We start from the raw sequence: 19,926 nt of genomic DNA on the forward strand, positions 1-19,926 counted from the left end.
AATAAATACTCTAGACCGGTTTCAGAGTAGCTTTTTATACCTACCTATAAGTTGGTTTTTCGTGTGTAGAGCATTATTTAACCTTTTAACCGGGTAGAATTTTTGCGTGCCCTTGATGTTGCCGATAGTACAAAAGTTATACCTATTCCAGTATAACTTTCTGCTGCATATCTTTAGCGAAGTGCGCTGGATATTGTAGGTCTGATAGGTTTATGGCGATTAAAGGAAGTTAGGTAATAAACTAATGAATTTGTGCAGTTACCGTGGTTGCAACTTCGGCTTGAAGCTCGGAAGACGGTCCGGATACAGCTGTTTCCTGAGTGCAGGTAGCTTTTTGCGACTGCAAATTCTGGAAACAGAGAAAACACAATAAACATGGCTTTTAAAATAATATAGTTCTAACAAAATAGCTCTCACATACGCAACATTTTAAATTTACGACACTATCTACCCGACCCGACGGTAAATAATCCAAATTTTCCTCATCCGAAAGATAACAAATAACGCCGCACACAATATTTCTAAATACCATGTAGGTTATTTTTGGAAATTCTGCATTTCAACTCAACCATATAAGTATCTCGTCTCCTAGACATGTCAAACAAGAGACTAATCGCTCACGCTCTTTAGCGAATCGTAGTTGTCTCTGTATCGCTCTTTCGTATTAAAGCGACAAAGAGAGCTAATTAATACGATAACCTTACGGGGCGTGAATATTGAGCATGATATCAGCTAGCCATACACGTACGGATTTCTCCGCCGGGCAAGTTTCGGATCTGATCCGCGAAAATCCATACACGTATGGATTGGTCCGCCGGGCAAGGCTCGGATCTGATCCGCGTCTTGCCAGGCGAACATATCCCTGCTACTAACTAAGGTGCGATCCGGCGGGCACATCCGCGCTACACACACACGCGCGGGCAGACGACGGATCAGCCCGACCGTGCCCGATCCGTTGGTTTTGAGCACGGGCAGCGGACGGGTACCCGGCAGGCAGATCCGTATCTCTTTCTCGCCACACACGGATGGATGTGCCCGCCGAGCACATCTGCCGGGCAGATCCGTACGTGTATGGCTAACTATCCTGGTAACTACAAAGACGCGAACTAAGGACTACCAGCTCCGAAAGATAAATCGACCAACACATTCTATTAACGTAAATAATTTGCTTTGTCGCCTTACCCGTTCACTAGAGACTCCCAAGTGCCGTAATGTATGACACCACTCTTGACGGCTTCACTGTTGTACTCCGGAGCCACTTTCGTGCTTAGGTAAGATTCCACAGAGTTGAGAGTCCCTGAAAAACAGATAAGAACAATATGAGTAAAGATATTGACAAAGTAAATTGTGTCGCTTAACCTCAAAACTGGGTAAATCCATTCTGCCATGAGGTTGATTATCTTTCAGATATATTATAGATTTTTTATATATTCGACCTTAAAGCAGAAGGGATTTACCCAGGTTTGAAGTTAAGCGATACAATACATTTACAATGAATGGCAGTACATTTAACGCCATCTATCGACACTGGATTAAACCTTTTAGAACCTCAGTTGACAATTTGACCCCATATTTTTTAATTGCTGAAGTTGTTATACGAGTAGTACATTATTATAGAGGCCGGAACAAAAGGGGTTGCCGGCCGAAGACATATAGGATAGGTCTCATCTCAAGCTACAAGTTCAAGTGACTTCAGCTTGTATCTTGTAACTTTTAGCCACGTATCGTATTTCACCTTTATAAGAATAGGCTAGTTTCCTACTAGTCAAATCAGCTTCTTTTTAAGAACTGTCAAAACGACTTGCTAATATGGAATTACTATGAAATACTGAGGAGTGACGTCACGGTCAGTTCATTTACTTTATATCTTTCTATTTGACTTATTAAATATAAATTATGTTTAAACATAACTACTGTCCGTATTTTTCTTCTAATTATGTGGTGCTTTATTTCGTGCACTGCATAAAATATTTTATTTTAAGTATAGGAAACTAGCCTATTATAAGAAAGTCTGCTCACCGTCGAATTTCTGCTGCATATAGACAAGTCCCATATCGTTCGGAATGCTGTCGAAGCCGCACGCGCTTACGATGTACACGCCCGCGTCGCGGGCAGCCTGGTCGTACTTGAGTTGCATTGATTCGATGAACTGAAAATATTATAGAAACTCTTTGTAATTATTACAAGACATTAAAGAAAATTTGTATATTTTTCACACGAGTGTAAATTTACATATTTTTAAATATACTGACGAAAACTTGGTTTCCGGTTTTGCAGAAAACTTGGTTGGCATTATTACTACCACGTATAAGATACATTTTGCAGAATATTGTTTTACAGAACATTACTTTGGTCGACTTTGGTTTAGCATAATTGTATGTACCATAATAATCTTATAGCATAATATTACATTAGAAGAATTATTACTCGCTATCAGAAAAGAAAAACTGCCCCAGAGTCACCGTTAGGTACGACGACGAGCGAAGCGAGGAGGAGTGTTAGGTATCTTGCATCCCCAACACATCCAACTCGCTATCAAATAGCAAATTACAACTTTATGCCGCCTAAATATTATGCACAAATGTATTGTTCGACTAGAAGACTATTATGCTCATCAACATTATGACAACAGACGATTCGGTATTACAAAAATCTGCGAAATGATTTGTGCCAAAGCATATTCTGCGTAAGGTGTTTCTGCCAAACTTGACTTCTGCAAAGAACTACCAATCAAATATATGCGTAAAAAGTTTCTGCCAGATAATAGTGAACCAATAAAAAGAGCTGGGACCAAAGAATATTCATGATTCAAATTCGACGATGATATGCGTTTGAATAAAGGCATTCGCATTCTTCGACACAAGAATTTTTAGCAATAATTGAGAGAACCCAGCTGAGACCATATTTATTTGGTTCCTGTATCAAGTTTTTAAGTAATTATAAAAGTACAATATGTACAAATGATGTACCTACCTATAAACAAGTCATTATGACGCAATATTACCAAAACTTGACTTTTATGATGTGTGCGTCACACTACCAAGGTCACCACCACCTACTAGTCATCTAAGCATAGGTAATTACAACCAATATTAGCACATGTAAATGAACTAAAGCCATTTCAATATTTGTGTATAAATATAAATAAATAAATATTATAGGACATTCTTACACAGATTGACTGAGCCCCACGGTAAACTCAAGATGGCTTGTGTTGCAGGTACTTTATACATAGAAAACATCCATGACTCAGGAACAAATATCTGTGCTCAATGCTCATCACACAAAGAAATGCCCTTACCGGGATTCGAACCCGGGACCGCGGCGTAGTAGGCAGGGTCACCACGCGCTAGGCCAGACCGGTTGCCGGTATGTATACTTTTTATACGAATACTATATTATTGCAGCCTGTCGCCTGTAACACGAGATTAGGTTTGAGCGTTGCTGGCCCTAACACCGCACTTTTGTTGAGCAATAATTACAAAATACTTATTAAATTATATCCAGATTTCTAGATTAGACTTTGTTTTATTTACTGTAGTTAGTCTACGCACTAATAACCTCACTTTTAATTTAATTAGGCTATACTAAAATACTTAATCATAACGTGATACGTACTACACGTAGTTATTTACTTAGGTAAGTCTGTGTGGCGAATATGATTTTGGTGTATTTTAATTGTATTAATTCAGTTCACTTTTCTAAATTATAAACAAAAAATTACTATTTAAATAAAATAAATGCAGCAAATGTAAACAAAAACATAGTTTCCATCACGGTCACTTTATGATGACTCATAGCCTCATACACATACACACTGAAGTTGACCTTCGATCACTACCAGACGGATTTACCGAATTAGACCGATAAAGAATAGGTATAAGCAGTGCCTATACTATTGCTCTAATATGCATTAATCAAAGATTAGACTTCCTATTTTGATTTAAACTAACAGGTTTTTTACACATATCTCAAACGGGATGAGGACAATCTCGTCCTTGAGACGTCGGAGGTCAGTGTTAAAAAAATAATAATAAGCGATTACGTCTCGTCAGAAATTTTAAATATTCCTGTATTTTAGACGTAAACAAAAATGTAAGAATAAACAGGACCTCGAAAACTTCAAGAAAATAATTATGCTCCTTTAAGATGGCGCCACATCTTTCGTTGACACTCGGTTAGACATATTCAATTTACAGATATCACAGTTTTGACAATTTGACCCCATATCAAAGGATATGGGGTCAAATTGTCAAAACTGAGTTGTTCTAAAAGTTTTAGTCTTGTGTCGAGAAATGACAGTTTTTACTTTGACAATAAATAATCCCCTATATAAACTCTGTTATAATATAATGCATTCGTTTGTAAACATTGTAAGCCTAATGCAAAAAATAGTAAGCGAACCTAGTGATAATGGATCGGATAGAAGAGTGACATTCGTAGCTATAAATGTACCTTGTACTCTCCGATGTACGAGTATGTAGGTACATATCTAATAATATAGTAGGTACCTAACGCAGACCAACTAACGGCCCAGCCACGACATTGGTCTAAGCGCGATAGCGGTGAGCGGTAGCCGTAGGTGCGAATGAAAAGTCCCATCGCCGTGTCTCGCTCCAATGTATGGCCGCCGCTCAACGCTGTCGCGCTTAGACCAATGTCGTGGCTGAGCCGTAAAGGCTACAGGCCTCAACAATGATAAAGTACCTAAAGCGAGTCTGTCGTCCACCTAACAATTAAATACGTATATCATTCTAGGACTTACAATCATTTATCATGTACCACTCATACGGTATTTAATAATTGCATTATTTGTCGCTAATATTGTATACACAGGTGCAAAATTCCAATATTATTTCACATTGATGTCCAACTACAGCAAATATTATCGGAATTTTGCATCGTATCAACATGCGAAATAAGTAGAAGACGCGTGCTTTCGTATTGTCATGCAATTAGAGGTTAAATTTGAAAATTTTGCACGGTATCCTGGAATGGCGCTATCTACACCTAATATTCCAAAAATACATCTAATAACCAAATAAAAACTACGTAGCACCTGACCTTTAATGACGCAAAAACTCTCACAAATCAGAAGAATGAAAAAATGACCGTGAACCAACTTACTTCCGTGAGCACCAGTCATTGTCATTCGCCTGGTAATTATAGTGGGAATTGAAATAATTATCGTCGTTTCCATCATCGATGTTTGTGGTGTTGGTGTACCACGGAAGTTTCCTACATCGTTTAACATTAAGTATAAAGCAGCTAGCAGCAATCCTAGTTGGATGTCATTATTATCACCATATAGAATATTCTTGATTTTACTAACAGTTCAAAAGGCCCGTACATCTAGAAAACTGGAGAGAACAAAAATATGCCGCGCCAAGCTAAACATGCGACAGAATCTTTCAAATTTGACCATCGCGCAGGGTTAGACTTTTTACGGTGAACGTATGGCCAAGCACGTACAGGGCATGCATTATAGAGGTATATTACAATATTATTTGTAGAGCCATAGGAGCATTATATGTGGCGTGTAGCTTACCATCAGAAGGAATTGCACATCGAGCAATAAAAAAAGAACCTTTTGGAATGTAGGTAACACAACAATTTAAAAATATTGCTTGTAGTAAACTCAGAAATGAGCCGCAAACTATCTACAATCTAATAAATGTTCGTTTAAACCTGCTTGCTAGTCTTGCTACAAACAGATAGGTCACTTTAGGTCACCTATTCTTTTGTAGTAAAACGTGATGAACATCGTACAGTCCACTACATACGAATGAGCATTTTAGAATTTAGATTACAGGTTACAGGGAATCTGGCGCCTTAATTGGTACGCCAGCTATAAAAAAGAGCGCTACGCCGTGACGAATATGATCTTCCTCGTCATATTAACAGTATTATCGTCACTAGCTATAGGTAGGTAGAGGTACCAACTTTGAAAAAATGTCTTGTCTCACACTGCTACTCAAAGTTGAAATACAATAACTTTACGAGTAAATAATGCATTGCATAAATAATTACTACATTTCTCTTTTCATTGAGAGGAGAAGATATTATGATTTTTTTTGTCAAAGTAGTGACGATATACGTTTCGAATATTCTAGCTATAGATTAGGGCGCCAAGATTAAATATTACGTAATCTTTTAAAAAGTGCGCCGCGACTGAAAAACAATGATTAACAGTGTGCATTATGTAGACTGTACCGATAAAGATAAAATAAACGATAATAATTAAAAATATTTAATGCCCGTGCGCGAAGTCGCGACATTATGTAGAGGTCAAGTTTGAAGAATGATAATAATAAATCAATAACTTTGCAAGAATTGCAATAAAAAAATTACTTATGTTAGCTACATTTAAATATTCTTAATGTGTGGATTGTGTAATAAATTTTGTTTGTCTAGCATTCTAACGACCTTTGACCTTCTTTAAACTTTACTTAACCCCCCCTCCAGCCCGTTATCCAAACATTTGGTTCCCCAGTACTTAAATTAAAGTCCCGGACATATACCCTTGTTATACCCTACAGCTGCTTTGACCACCGGCTCTCCATACAACTTGTATGGACCGCATCAGCTGGACACAGTGTTGGACGTGACCTAAGGAGTCACATAAAGAAAGGAACTCACCAACGGCTCCCCACTGACGTCAACCACATGCGTCTTAGTATCAACCGCAGCCTTAACCACCGGCTCTCCATACAACTTGTATGGACCGCATCAGCTGGCCACAAGTGTAAAACGTATAGGTACACCTAAGAATATAGCCACATAAAGGAACTCGTCAACGGCTCCCCACTGACGTCAACCACATACGTCTTAGTATCAACCGCAGCCTTAACCACCGGCTCTCCATACAACTTGTATGGACCGCATCAGCTGGACACAGTGTTGGACGTGACCGAAGGAGTCACATAAAGAAAGGAACTCACCAGCGGCTCCCCACTGACGTTAACCACATGCGTCTTAGTATCAACCGCAGCCTTACCCACCGGTTCTCCATACAACTTGTATGGACCGCATCAGCTGGCCACAAGTGTAGAACGTATAGGTACACCTAAGAATATAGCCACATAAAGGAACTCACCAACGGCTCCCCACTGACGTCAACCACATACGTCTTAGTATCAACCGCAGCCTTAACCACCGGCTCTCCATACAACTTGTATGGACCACATCAGCTGGCCACAAGTGTAGAACGTATAGGTACACCTAAGAATATAGTCACATAAAGAAAGGAACTCACCAACGGCTCCCCACTGACGTCAACCACATGCGTCTTAGTATCAACCGCAGCCTTAACCACCGGCTCTCCATACAACTTGTATGGGCCGCAGCAGTTGGCGATCACTCGCGCTTGCTCGCACATGCGCTTGATGGAGTCTTCGTCGGACACATCAGCTACTATGATCTTGATGCCGGAGAGGTTTTCACCTGTGAATAAAATAGAAGGATTTATTTAGTCTCTTTGACGTCCGAAATCAAAACTGAATTAGAATATGACTTTTTTCCTAAAAGACTAATGTGCGAATAAATCATTACATATTTATTAAACTAGAAAACGTAGACATGTATTTCGAGTTAATGAGAATAATTTAGAAGCGTAGTAAAGAGCACTGCACAATGTGTAAGTAGGTACCTTATCAACAAAAATAAATAATCAAAACTGGACTAGTAGTGTGGCTTATCGACTATTGAATTACAAAATCGATATGTGGATATTACTGAGCTTGCAGCTACAGACTTATTTCTAGGGCGCGTTTACATTTTGGCATACCCTTGACCTCCATCTTGGCCCGTAGGTGTCCCTTGATCGTTGGATAATTAGATATCCACTTTAATCTATACCTTAGTATTTTGTTGCTCTATTTGGTGTTGGTGCGCTTGACTCATGAGTCATGAGAGTCATGATCATGAGAGAGACGAATTCTAGTGACACAACAATTGCAAGTCATTCTTACACGATTAGGTCAAAGTTTCTGTAGGTACGTTATGTTATTACTGATGTATCAGCGCGTAATTATATTTTTTTTACATTCCATGTGTGTATTGTGTCATCTACCGCCAATGTTGAGATTGCGATACCCATCATAGGTTTAATCCTACGCCCATGACAAACAAACTTAGGTAGTAGTTCGATGCGATCCGTTCTTTAGTAAGCGGCCTTTAGGTTAAAAGGACACTTATTATGAAAAATCTAACAGATATGCCTGCAAAAAGTAATATGCCCTTGTGGAGGTCAGTATCTACTAAAGCCGTAATCGTACTGCATACAACACTAGACCGTTAAACTCAAAGTCGATAGAGTAGTTAAAGATTTATTTTAAGCCTGTTGCTTTTCCAGTACTGTTTAAAAATAAACTCCCGCGCAATGGAAAAGTTCCGTGTATTCAATGATCCGATATGTAGCAATAACACCAGCATAACTGTTTTAGTCGTCAACGTCAACATTATGGTGTTGGCATGCATCCCTAAACACCTCGTAAGTTAACATTTCGATATAAGTAATTTAGGGTTACTGTGCTCCGCCTAGCGCTAGTTTTTGTCCACTTGTTCTTTTAATCAAAAATAGTTCAAAAATAAACTTGATTTATTGCAACTAAACGAGAGGGTAAAAAAAAAAACTTAACCTAAAACTTACGGACATACTTAGTTGCTTGAACAATATCATATCATCCAAAATGCATTCCAAATTCCAACACATCTTAGGTATCACAAGCACTAACATCACTATCGTATGTTTTAAGTTCAACACTAATTAACGAAACTAATGATTTTGATACATTTCACTTTCTTATCACTAAATAACGAATTATAATCCGAGCGACGCTGGCAGGAGCCAAAGCAAGAGGATAACTGATAAACAAGTTCAATTTCTTGAAGTAAACAACAAACTGCCTGCGTTGCGTAGGTAATAATCGAGTGGCCGCGTAGGGTATCTTTATCAACATTTTAGTACCTAATATGATGCTTACTTTCTAAGTACTAAATTTATATTACGAGTAAATGAGTCAACCATAACAACAAAATATGTGTATATACATACATAGAATAGGTACATTTTAGTGGACTGTATAACTAAAAATATTTTATTTAACTAACGTCATAGAAATGAGTTTCTATGTTTGTAGGTATATGTATGTTCGCTCGTTTTTATGGATGACTTAAAACATAATTTTATAACTAGATAATGTTTTAACTAACACATCTTCTATTTCAAAGATAAACAAGATGAATTTGAATAGGTAAGTAAACAAGGAAAACTTAATAATATCTAAACAAATTAAGGATTTACATACCTATTTATTTATATATAGGTTAGCATTTAATTACATTTGCAGAGGTAATGAGTTACAATACTTACAATGGTATGTTTAAGTACCTACTAACTATAGGAAATTTGGGATCCGCTCGGTGACCCAATAATAGGAAGTGACTATGATTTACATTTAACATCTACAAAATTGTAATCGATGCATTTACCTATAAATTACATACTTAAGAGTTTTTATACACTTAGCATAAATTACATAAGACAAAGTAGGTATATTTACTTAGCGTTTTGGAATAAAGAGTAACAACAATTTTCTCGCAAACCTTTGTGCTTATGTATTGAGTAGGTATTACAAATTATAACTACAGTCGGCCAGAATAATTACCTAAAATTAACACGCGAAATAAATTTAACCGCCCACCATAGCTCATTATTTTTTACCTTTGATGTATGTTATTTATTCATCGGCAGGCATTTTAGGTAACAATATCAATTTAGATAACGGTCTTTTTAGAATATGATCGCCCTTGCATTGGACCGTTGCAACACGAACTAAATTGTCAGGCCCTGCGTGCAGTGCCGTGATTCTACCTAACAGCCACTTGGCTGGTGGTAACTCCTGCTCCTTTATAATAACAACATCTCCTATACAGGGTGCCTTTACAGCGTCATACCACTTATGTTTTTGCTGGAGTGTGTTTAAATAATCTGCTTGCCATTTCTTCCAGAAATCTTGCATTTGTTTTTGTACGAGCTGCCAGCGTGTTAGCAGATGTAACTTCTTGGTTTCGTAACTTGTATCTGGAACGTTCTTCAGAGCCTCGCCTACCAGAAAGCGTCCTGGCGTGTGCATGATTGTGCCATGTAAAGTTTTGGCGTGTGCATCCGCTATTATTAATCTTGCAGCATGTTGCTTGCTTGGTACGATAATCGGGTGTTTAGCGTCTTCTGGCAAATCTGCTTCACTCAGCCGGCCTCCAACTCGCAGTAAATCGCGTTCATCTACGTACGGGGTAAGTTTAATTAGTGAACTTTTATTTCTAACCTTTCCTTTCTTTTTCAGGTCTTCAAACTCTTGGCTATACACTGCTTTCTGATAATATCTCACGCAGCAGATTTCAACGTCCTCTAATTCTTCGGCACTCAAGATTTCTTCATTTCTTTTGTTTTTATAGTTTATAAATCTCTTACAATGAGCTATCACTCTCTTCATCCTGACCATAGACGAAAATCTTTCCCATATGGGCGTGTCTTGTACTGATGTATGAAATGTTTTCTTGCATTCTAGGTCTGTTGTTGGAATTGTAATGGCCCGTAACACCTCAGTGTTTGTATTCTTTAACCATGCGGGTCCACTCCACCAAAGGTCATTGTTTGGAAGTTCACTTGCCTTGATACCTCTTGAGGCAAGATCAGCTGGATTGTGTTCCGTCGAGACGTGTCTCCACCTGTCGTTATCTATATGCTGGATGATCTCCGATACTCTGTTGCCAACGAACACCTGCCATCGGCTGGGCGGGGACTGCAACCACGAAAGCACCACCATCGAGTCTGTCCACGCGTACATTCTATGCATAGGTATGTTCAATAGTCCTGAAATTTCATATAACAGCTTTGCTAATAATACCGCAGCACACAGTTCAAGTCTCGGGACCGTTAATTGTTTCAGGGGAGCTACCTTTGTCTTTGAAGCTAGCATCGTGACATGAACAACATCGTGCTCGTCTACCACTCTTGCATACACAACGGCTGCAAGTGCAAATGTCGAGGCATCAGAGAACCCGTGAAGATCAACTTCTTTGCAGCGAGACGACATCTTGATCCATCTTGGAATCTCAATCGTCTCCAGCTCTTGTAGTTCGTCTCTGAAGCTCGTCCATTCGTCAACTAACTCTGAAGATAGCTCATCATCCCAACCACAATGACAAAGCCATAATTTTTGGATCATGATCTTCGCTGTAATTACAACAGGTGAGAGCCAGCCAAAAGGATCAAATAAGCTAGCGACATCAGATAAAATTACTCTTTTTGTTACAGGTGTCCTGATCGCTGGTAAGTTTACTGAAACGTGAAAAGTGTCATCCTTTCTATCCCAGGTAAGTCCCAGTATCTTTATTATTTTATCTAATTTAATTTCTTTCTTGTCTTTTACAGGTTCCGGAGTCTTCGAGTCATCAGTCAAGTCCTTCAGGAGTTCTTCAGAGTTGCTAGACCACTTCTGCATCTCGAAACCACCTGCCTTTAGTAATGCCTTAATTTCTTTACAGGTTTCTTTCATTTCGTCGAGATCTTCGTGTCCTGTCATAAGGTCATCCATGTAGAATGAGTTTCTTACTACCGCCGCTCCTCGAGGGTAGTTGACTTGTTCATCATCAGCCAAACGTTGAAGAGTACGTACAGCCAGATGAGGTGTCGCTGCTGTACCGAATGTAACTGTAAGTAGCTTATAACTATCTATTCTTTCAGATGTGTTATCCCGCCATACAATGCGTTGTAAGTCTGTGTGTTTGTCATCCATTCTTACCTGACGATACATCTTTATAATATCGCCAACAACACAGATTTTGTGAGTTCTCCATCTAAATACCAGACTACGTAAGTCTGGCTGTATTGTAGGTCCTACCATCATGCTGCTGTTTAAAGAACATCCGTTTGGGGCCTTTGCTGACGCGTCAAAAACTACGCACAGCTTCGATGTCTCTTTATCTTCTCTTATTACAGCACAATGAGCTAGATATACTGCATTATCTTCGTCTTCTGGGTCGACCTTCTTCATGTGGCCCAGCTGTAAGTATTCGTGTATTACCTTAGTGTATTCAGCTTTCAGATTCTCGTTCCTTGCGAACTTTCTTTCCAGCTGCTGTAGCCTCACTACTGCCTGATGCTTTGTATCTCCACACGATTTTACAGTGTCTTCAAAGTTTGTCTTTAAAGGAAGTTGTACTAAGTACCTCCCTGTGTCGTCTCTCCTTGTTGTTTGTTGATATATTTCCTCGCACCGTTCTTCCTCCTTTGTCCACATGCTCTGCTTCGTGTATAGTTCAGATTCAACCTCCCAAAACTTCTTCAGGAGATTATTATCCTCTTCAATTTGTCCAGTAACATGTAGACTTGTAATGTGCTGTGAAACAGTAAATGATGTATTATTATTACCCCCTGACAAAATCCAGCCCAGGTGTGTTTTTTGTGCAATAAAGTTTCCTGGTCCCTTCATTAAACCTGCTTCTAGGATTTTGCTGTAAACTTTCGCACCAAGGAGAATATCAATCCTACCGGGTGAGCCAAAGGTGGGGTCAGCTAAATCTATTTCGTAAACTTGTGGCCAATTAAGATTTCTAATTTCCCTAGATGGTAGCTGACGGGTTATAGTTTTCAATACATAAGCATCTACATTTAAACAATAGGAAATATCGTACCTTGATTGAATGTTCAACGTTACCCTATGTTTGATTGTCGTCTCACACTCTTCAACGGCAGAGATCACTCCGCTGACCTTGGTTTTCTTCAAACCCAGCAAATCGACCGCCCTTGCAGTCGCGAAGGACTCCTCCGAGCCCTGGTCGACGAGAGCCCGCAGCACGTGTGACTGCCCCGACTCCGCTGTGACGTGCACCAATGCTGTCGTCAGCAAGGTGCCTAGACCAGGTTGTAGACCTCGTGATGCGCTCGATGACGTGTGCGCAACAACGACGGTTTGTATCTTCTCTTTGTTGTTGTTATTTGTTTCTCCAGACGTATGCGACTCTCCACTTGCTTGTTTCTCTCGGTGCAATAACGAATGATGTTTTCTTTTACAAATCTGGCAAGTTGTCTTCTGTTTACACTTGAATACATTGTGATTCGGTATCAAACAATTAAAACAGAGATTATTCTTCTGTACAAAACTGTATCTATCTTCAATCGATTGCTTAGAAAACTGTTTGCATTGATATATATAATGATCTTCATTGCAGAATGTGCACTTCACTTCGCTCGTTGCAGTTACATGAAACATCTTTGTTTTCACAGGTTTGTATACTTTACTTGCAGGTTCAACCATCTCCAGGGTACGAAATCTGTTTTCCAGGAACGATTTTAATTTATCAAAACTAGGTAAGTCGTCAGACTCATCTCTGCTAATTAACTCTTCCCATTCCTTGTGAGTGCTCGAGTCCAGTTTTGATACTATAGAATAGTTAACGATTGCGTCCCAATGATTTGTAGGTAAGCCTAGATGTTTCAGTGCACTCATACATTCTACCGAAGTGTCTAACAGTTGTCTTAAAGCTGTAGCTGATTCTTGTGTTAACGTTTTTTGTGTAAAGAATTTCTTAAAAACACAGTTCGCTATATATCTCTTATTGGCATAACGTTTCTTCAGTACTAACCAAGCTTCTTTATAATTTTCAGCAGTTATAGAAAATTGTCGCAACAATGCCTCCGCTTCTCCAGCTAAACTGCTCTTTAGGTAATGTAGCTTCTGAACATCTTGTAAAGATTCATTGTTATGCACTAATGCCATAAATAAGTCATGGAAAGACTGCCATTCAGTGTAGTTGCCATTAAAAGAAGGTAGCGAAATTCTTGGCAATTTAACTTCACTACTATTCGATGTACTAGGTGTACTAGGTGTAGGTGTGTGTTTAGACTCACTTTTTGTCGGCTCCATACTTTCTAACTTAGACATCATTTCGCCTTTGTAAGTGTAATACACTTCTTCAAAATCCTCACACATGTTGTCAGCGAAATAATTTGTAGCTTGACGCTGTTCCATAGCGACCGACAAAATTAACATTTCATGTACGGCTTTAAACTCCTTCCAGTACGTTTCCAGTGTATCTATTCTTCCCTTCACATAACCAGCTGTTAATCTCTCCCTGGGAGATTTCTTGTAGTTAACGTACGCCTTTTTCACCTTCTCTAAAGTATCGGCCTGAATAACTATATATTTTTCAATGTTTTCCATTGTAGTAAATGTCTATCACAAAATACAGTCAAAAAAAAACACCACGTAAAGTACGTAACCACTGTAGGAAAGTTCCAGTCCTTTGTTAACTTTTTATGAGTAGGGTAAGCGAGCGCCGCACAAAATTGTCCAACAATTTCACCCAAATCACGGCGGCTCACTACTGTAATACACGGCACAGTACTGTCTTATTTGTAGTTAAGAACCACAAAACGTTTGTATGCACAATACACCTTGTCCTTAGTTCGATTATAGCACTTAATTAATATGCAAAACTGTTTTGTTAAAAACACCGAATTGTCTTAATCCTTATCGTTCTTTTTGCTTAATTCACTTGAGTTGCATATTTGTCCAACGAATTAAACACATTTCAACTGTTATTTAACGTTATTTCACCGAAATACTTATAACTTTTTTTGACGTACTTATTGCAATCCTTATGTAAACAATATATATCTGTCTACTATCTACATAAGATTGATTTTCCGTGTGTAGACGAAAACTAGCACAATGACCTTACTTAATCGTTCACCGCATGAAAACAATGTCGGTTGCCTAGCAACCTCATACTTTCCATTAGGTGACAACGCAGTGTAATTGCGACCCTAAGGTTAAGGTATTAGGTAATACCTTAACCGTCCAAAGTTCCTAACACCTTGAAATTCGTAATACCTTCTTTAAAATTAGTGATATTCGAGGTGCAAAGAACACCCTAAAAGGCATACCTTTCAATTAAAAAGGTGCTTAACATACCTTGATCAAGTATCTTCACTAATCACTATCGTAAAACGTCAATAAAAATGTCTTATCAGTTAAATTATAAGTTGCGGGCCGATAATGCGATTCTCGCGACCAAAGGTTATCATATCACTGTCAACATGCAGTGGGTAGGTAATCTAGGTAACTATAATAGGTATCTTACATACATATACCTCAAGATTACCTGGCACCTTTACAGGGCAGAGGAAATGATTTCCCACTATGATTTTAATATTAGGTATTATCAATGTAACACAAGTTCCATTTTGAACTACTTCTGACACCCTTAGGCCTGAAAACTTTTATACACCCGAGACTGCACATGTATCACACAGGTACAGTCAACCATGTCAAAATGACAAGCAGTAAGAAATTTCTTACAATCTGATTTATATTGTCACTACGACATAGTTCTGCAGTGGCCTAGGGTTCCAATTGGTTGACTGTACAGTCGAGTTCATAAATGTAATATTGTACAGGCTCGTTTTCAAAAAATTTTCTAAGGCATAACAGCACCGATGTGATGTAGATTTTTAACTGAAAAAATTCATTGCAATAAGGTGAAAAAATGTACACATATCTACGAACTCGAATGCACCTATACTCAATGAATTCAAATGAATCAAGAATTAAATATTCACATGTTTTTACTTGTGCTGACAATCATATATTATCAACTTTTAGTTTGTCAATCACTTTATTGTATTCAGATTTCAAGGTGAACAAAAACCAGCATCAAGTATACACAAATATATTATGTATAATACACCTTATTACAATAGGATAGTGTTGGCATTAAAACATCGTATAAATACTATGTTAATTCCACTCAGAAAAGGTGTAAACTTCTGTCAATACTAGTTTTATAAATATTAATTAGGTTTTTTTATTGTTTTTATCTGTAACATACATGTAAATATTTAAACATATATCGTCACTACTTTTAAAAAAATCTCGTATCTTACGCTGTTCCTCAAAGTTAAAATGCAGTAACTCTATATGCATTCCACACATACTTACTACAATTTTCTTTTCATTGACAGACGAAGATACAAGTTTTTTTAAAAGTAGTGACGATATGTAGAAATGTAACACTAATTCATGATAGTGATAGCCAATCAATATAGATGGCCAAAAAAACTTAAGGTAAGGTGGGGGGTAAGCTCAAGAAAATCCCTATAAACTTTCACCACCGGAGATATATTCTGTGTAACGAAGCAATATGGGCTTTCTATCTTACTCTGCAAGAAAACCCTTCAATCTTTCTCCCACCTTACCTTACCATGTCCACCCTATCACAGTATAATAAAGAGTACTATCGTACAGTATGGCCACTCCCGCTCCCCTCTGAAAGTGCCGCCCACCCCCTCTCGGTTACCTGACAGTTACCGCCTGTCAAAAACGCGAACAATCGACCTGTCATATCTCACTCATACAATCATGGTACGCGTTCACCTACACGAGCTTAGAATGTGTGCTAGGAACGCGCCTCTTTCATATATTTGATCGCCTGTGTCCGAGATGTGACCCTATGTCTAAATGCTAACCTTCAATAGTTGCTACAAATAAGTTGAGTACTCATTACACTGAAATAAAATTGAACTGGCCATAAGAGATATAGAATCTATTTAAATTAGCACAATATTAGTCTGGAGCTGGCAGTCATTTACCATACAGATGAGATATGCTTGTATGTATATACAAATAAATAAAATAAAATAGAATAGTATATACAAATAACCTGTCAAAACCTCTCTATGAAAAGTGACAAAATGAGACATTTTGCCGGTAAACTAATAAGTTGTTTCCTCCATCCATTTGTGAGAAGTCCAACTTACCAATCACTTCACATACCGCTAAATAGTTTCAGAGTTATAATGGTTACGAAACAGTCACCAAACTGTACTGAGTGCAGGATAAAAGAAGATGTGTTCCATATATTGGCAGAATGTGTCCGAAACGAGGCTGAGGATCCATTTCATGCAGATGTGATTTATACAATATAGGTGAGGATAACACAATTTTGGCCTACCCACAATTGGAGAAGGTAATAAATTTATACGAAGTTGTAAATATAGGTAATAAATAAGCATAGAAATTAAGAGTATACATGTTTTGCTACATCACGATAAGGGTGACATTTTCATTTGTGAACCCTTTTTGTTTTCAATAAAGATTTAAAAAAAAAACTTACCAGTCACTTTTCCAACGTTGGCCATAAGAGTCTCCAGCTTGGACTGTGAACGGCCAGCTACTCCCCATGTTAGCAACGCTGGGTACTTTTTAGCAACACGGACCAACTCCTCAACTGCCTTCTTGCCGGTGAAGCCTGTGGCCCCAAACACTACTATATCGAGACGAGACATCTGTTGAAAGTATAAATTATTATTTATGTTAATTGTGGCAATCTCAAAAATGGAAATATTAACATATTATGGTTTTTTTTTATACTAAGAATAGAATAATCGATTGCTTTTTTAGCCTTATTATGGCCTAACATTAGACATAATTATTTTTTTTACATCAAGGGTTTTTAGTGTAAAGATAGTGAATCCTTTATAAATCATCCTTGGTTCTAGACAGGGGTTACTGCTATAAATGTAGAGCATCCCATTCCTATATTATAGATTTTTAACACTTGTGCTAAAATTCCTTAGACTACCTACCTTCACTCGAACAGTTTATATACAAAAAACATAGCATCCAAACCCAGTATACCAATCAAATATGGGTTTTCAAAAAACTTATTCTTTTAACAGTTTATTTTGTGAACTCTACTGAGCAAGAAGCAAATGAATTGAAATTATTAAAGCCATTGAGAAAGAAAGATTATGTGCAAAAAATCTAGATTTAAAAAGACCAGAAAGCACTACTTCATACTTATAATACTGTTAAACCGAAGCGTGCCGAAGCTGCCCTCTTACCTTTGAAATTAATGAAATCAAAACACCGACAAGAAAATACTCGCTCCAAGTAGTAAGTTGAAGTCTTTGCCAGATAAAGCAGGATAATTATTACGAATGATCTCGGAATTAAGACGGGACTTAAAAGGATAAATTAAATGGCGCTTCAAATAAGAATAAGAATCCTGCAGTATAATATGACTGCAAAGTATGACACGAATTATCAAACTGCGCCGCACCGGCAAGCCGGGTGAAGATAATGGCTGTTTGGAGAATTTGACACATTTGACAGATTATTTTGTATGGACTCTACAGACGTAAAACTAAAATCTGTAACAGACGAGCAAGGACTCTCTTAGGGTGCGCGCCCACGGGCGACAAAGTTGCTCGGCGACTTTTTTGTCTCTGTCGTCGCTCCTCGCGACAATTTGCAAGGTGCGCCCACGGGAACGACAGCGACGAAACTTTTTATTTTTTCATGAAATTGAAAGCCTATCCAAAAAAAATTTTTTTGGTACTTCAGAATGAGTGTTTAAAAATTTTGATGAACTGCACGGGTAGCATGGTCGCGCGATAGACGATAAAATATCAGGCCGTCCCTATCGCACTATTAGTAAGTGCGATAGGGACGGCCAGATGTTTTATCATTTATCGCGCGACCATAATTGCCTGCCTGGTTAGAATTTTACAACCCAGCATCATTTTTCTCAATATTGTTGGAATATTCTTTTAAATTCTTATCATAGAAAATCAGTCTTTCCTCTACTTCTTCAATTCAAATAAACGACAGATATGAATGTCGTCTTCAACAATCGGCATTTTAAATTATATTTTTTTCGGATAATAACATACGTTCGCCCAGGCGGTTAAGTGATAACTGTCAAAATGACAACCACATGTCCTGCCCGAACGATGATTACTATTATTATTGTTTGTCCTTTCCAGTACTCGTTTGGGAGGCACGTAAATTCTCAAGGCTGATTTTTATATATGTGTTAGAGCACAAAATTAATCTTGCACCACATATAAACTTTAATTTTTTTATTTCCTTAGAAGTAAAATTTTTGAAAGTCGCTTATTACGTCAAGTATACAATATACACGTAGCTTAATGTAGGAAATTCAAGTTTTTAGCTTTTATAGACCCGGAATATTTCAATTCTACTAATGCTCATATCGAAACTTTAAGTCGGTCTGGCGGATGGTTGGGTCCATCCGATTGGTCTGGCTGCTTACAAACGGTCTAGTTACAGGTCCCTGCGTATCATATATCAAAATCAGGCTTGAGAAAATGAGGTAAGTTAGAGTCGTTTTTTGCCAACATTGTCGCGTCTGGTAAAAGTTATATTTATAATAAAATACACATGTACTTACGCAGTGTAAATAAAATTCATAGCTTAAAATTAATCTTGCACCACATATAAACTTTCATTTTTTGATTTCCTTAGAAGTAAAATTTTTGAAAGTCGCTTATTACGTCAAGTATACAATATACACGTAGCTTAATGTAGAAAATTCAAGTTTTTAGCTTTTATAGACCCGGAATATTTCAATTCTACTAATGCTCATATCGAAACTTTAAGTCGGTCTGGCGGATGGTTGGGTCCATCCGATTGGTCTGGCTGCTTACAAACGGTCTAGTTACAGGTCCCTGCGTATCATAATTATATCAAAATCAGGCTTGAGAAAATGAGGTAAGTTAAAGTCGTTTTTTGCCAACTTTGTCGCGTCTGGTAAAAGTTATATTTATAATAAAATACACATGTACTTACGCAGTGTAAATAAAATTCATAGCTTAAAATTAATCTTGCACCACATATAAACTTTCATTTTTCTATTTCCTTAGAACTAAAATTTTTGAAAGTCGCTTATTACGTCAAGTATACAATATACACGTAGCTTAATGTAGAAAATTCAAGTTTTTAGCTTTTATAGACCTGGAATATTTCAATTCTACTAATGCTCATATCGAAACTTTAAGTCGGTCTGGCGGATGGTTGGGTCCATCCGATTGGTCTGGCTGCTTACAAACGGTCT

At 37.9% G+C, this 19,926-nt stretch overlaps 1 protein-coding gene across 1 annotated transcript in view; it reads right to left on the reverse strand.

The window, feature by feature from the left end:
- LOC125237886 (saccharopine dehydrogenase-like oxidoreductase) overlaps positions 1-18,150 on the reverse strand; it is a 22,852-nt gene extending 4,702 nt beyond the window's left edge. Inside the window, exons 1-6 of the mRNA XM_048145123.1 lie at positions 17,912-18,150; positions 17,182-17,353; positions 7,256-7,443; positions 2,020-2,149; positions 1,183-1,297; positions 263-349 (exon numbers count right to left, since the gene is read on the reverse strand). Coding sequence (XP_048001080.1) covers positions 263-349; positions 1,183-1,297; positions 2,020-2,149; positions 7,256-7,443; positions 17,182-17,353 — 692 coding nt within the window. The 5' untranslated portion in view covers positions 17,912-18,150. The remainder of the gene's footprint in view (positions 1-262; positions 350-1,182; positions 1,298-2,019; positions 2,150-7,255; positions 7,444-17,181; positions 17,354-17,911) is intronic.
- Between the last annotated feature and the right edge of the window lie 1,776 nt (positions 18,151-19,926).

Source organism: Leguminivora glycinivorella, chromosome 2, assembly GCF_023078275.1.
Source record: "Leguminivora glycinivorella isolate SPB_JAAS2020 chromosome 2, LegGlyc_1.1, whole genome shotgun sequence".
In the NCBI taxonomy this organism is placed as follows: domain Eukaryota; kingdom Metazoa; phylum Arthropoda; class Insecta; order Lepidoptera; family Tortricidae; genus Leguminivora; species Leguminivora glycinivorella.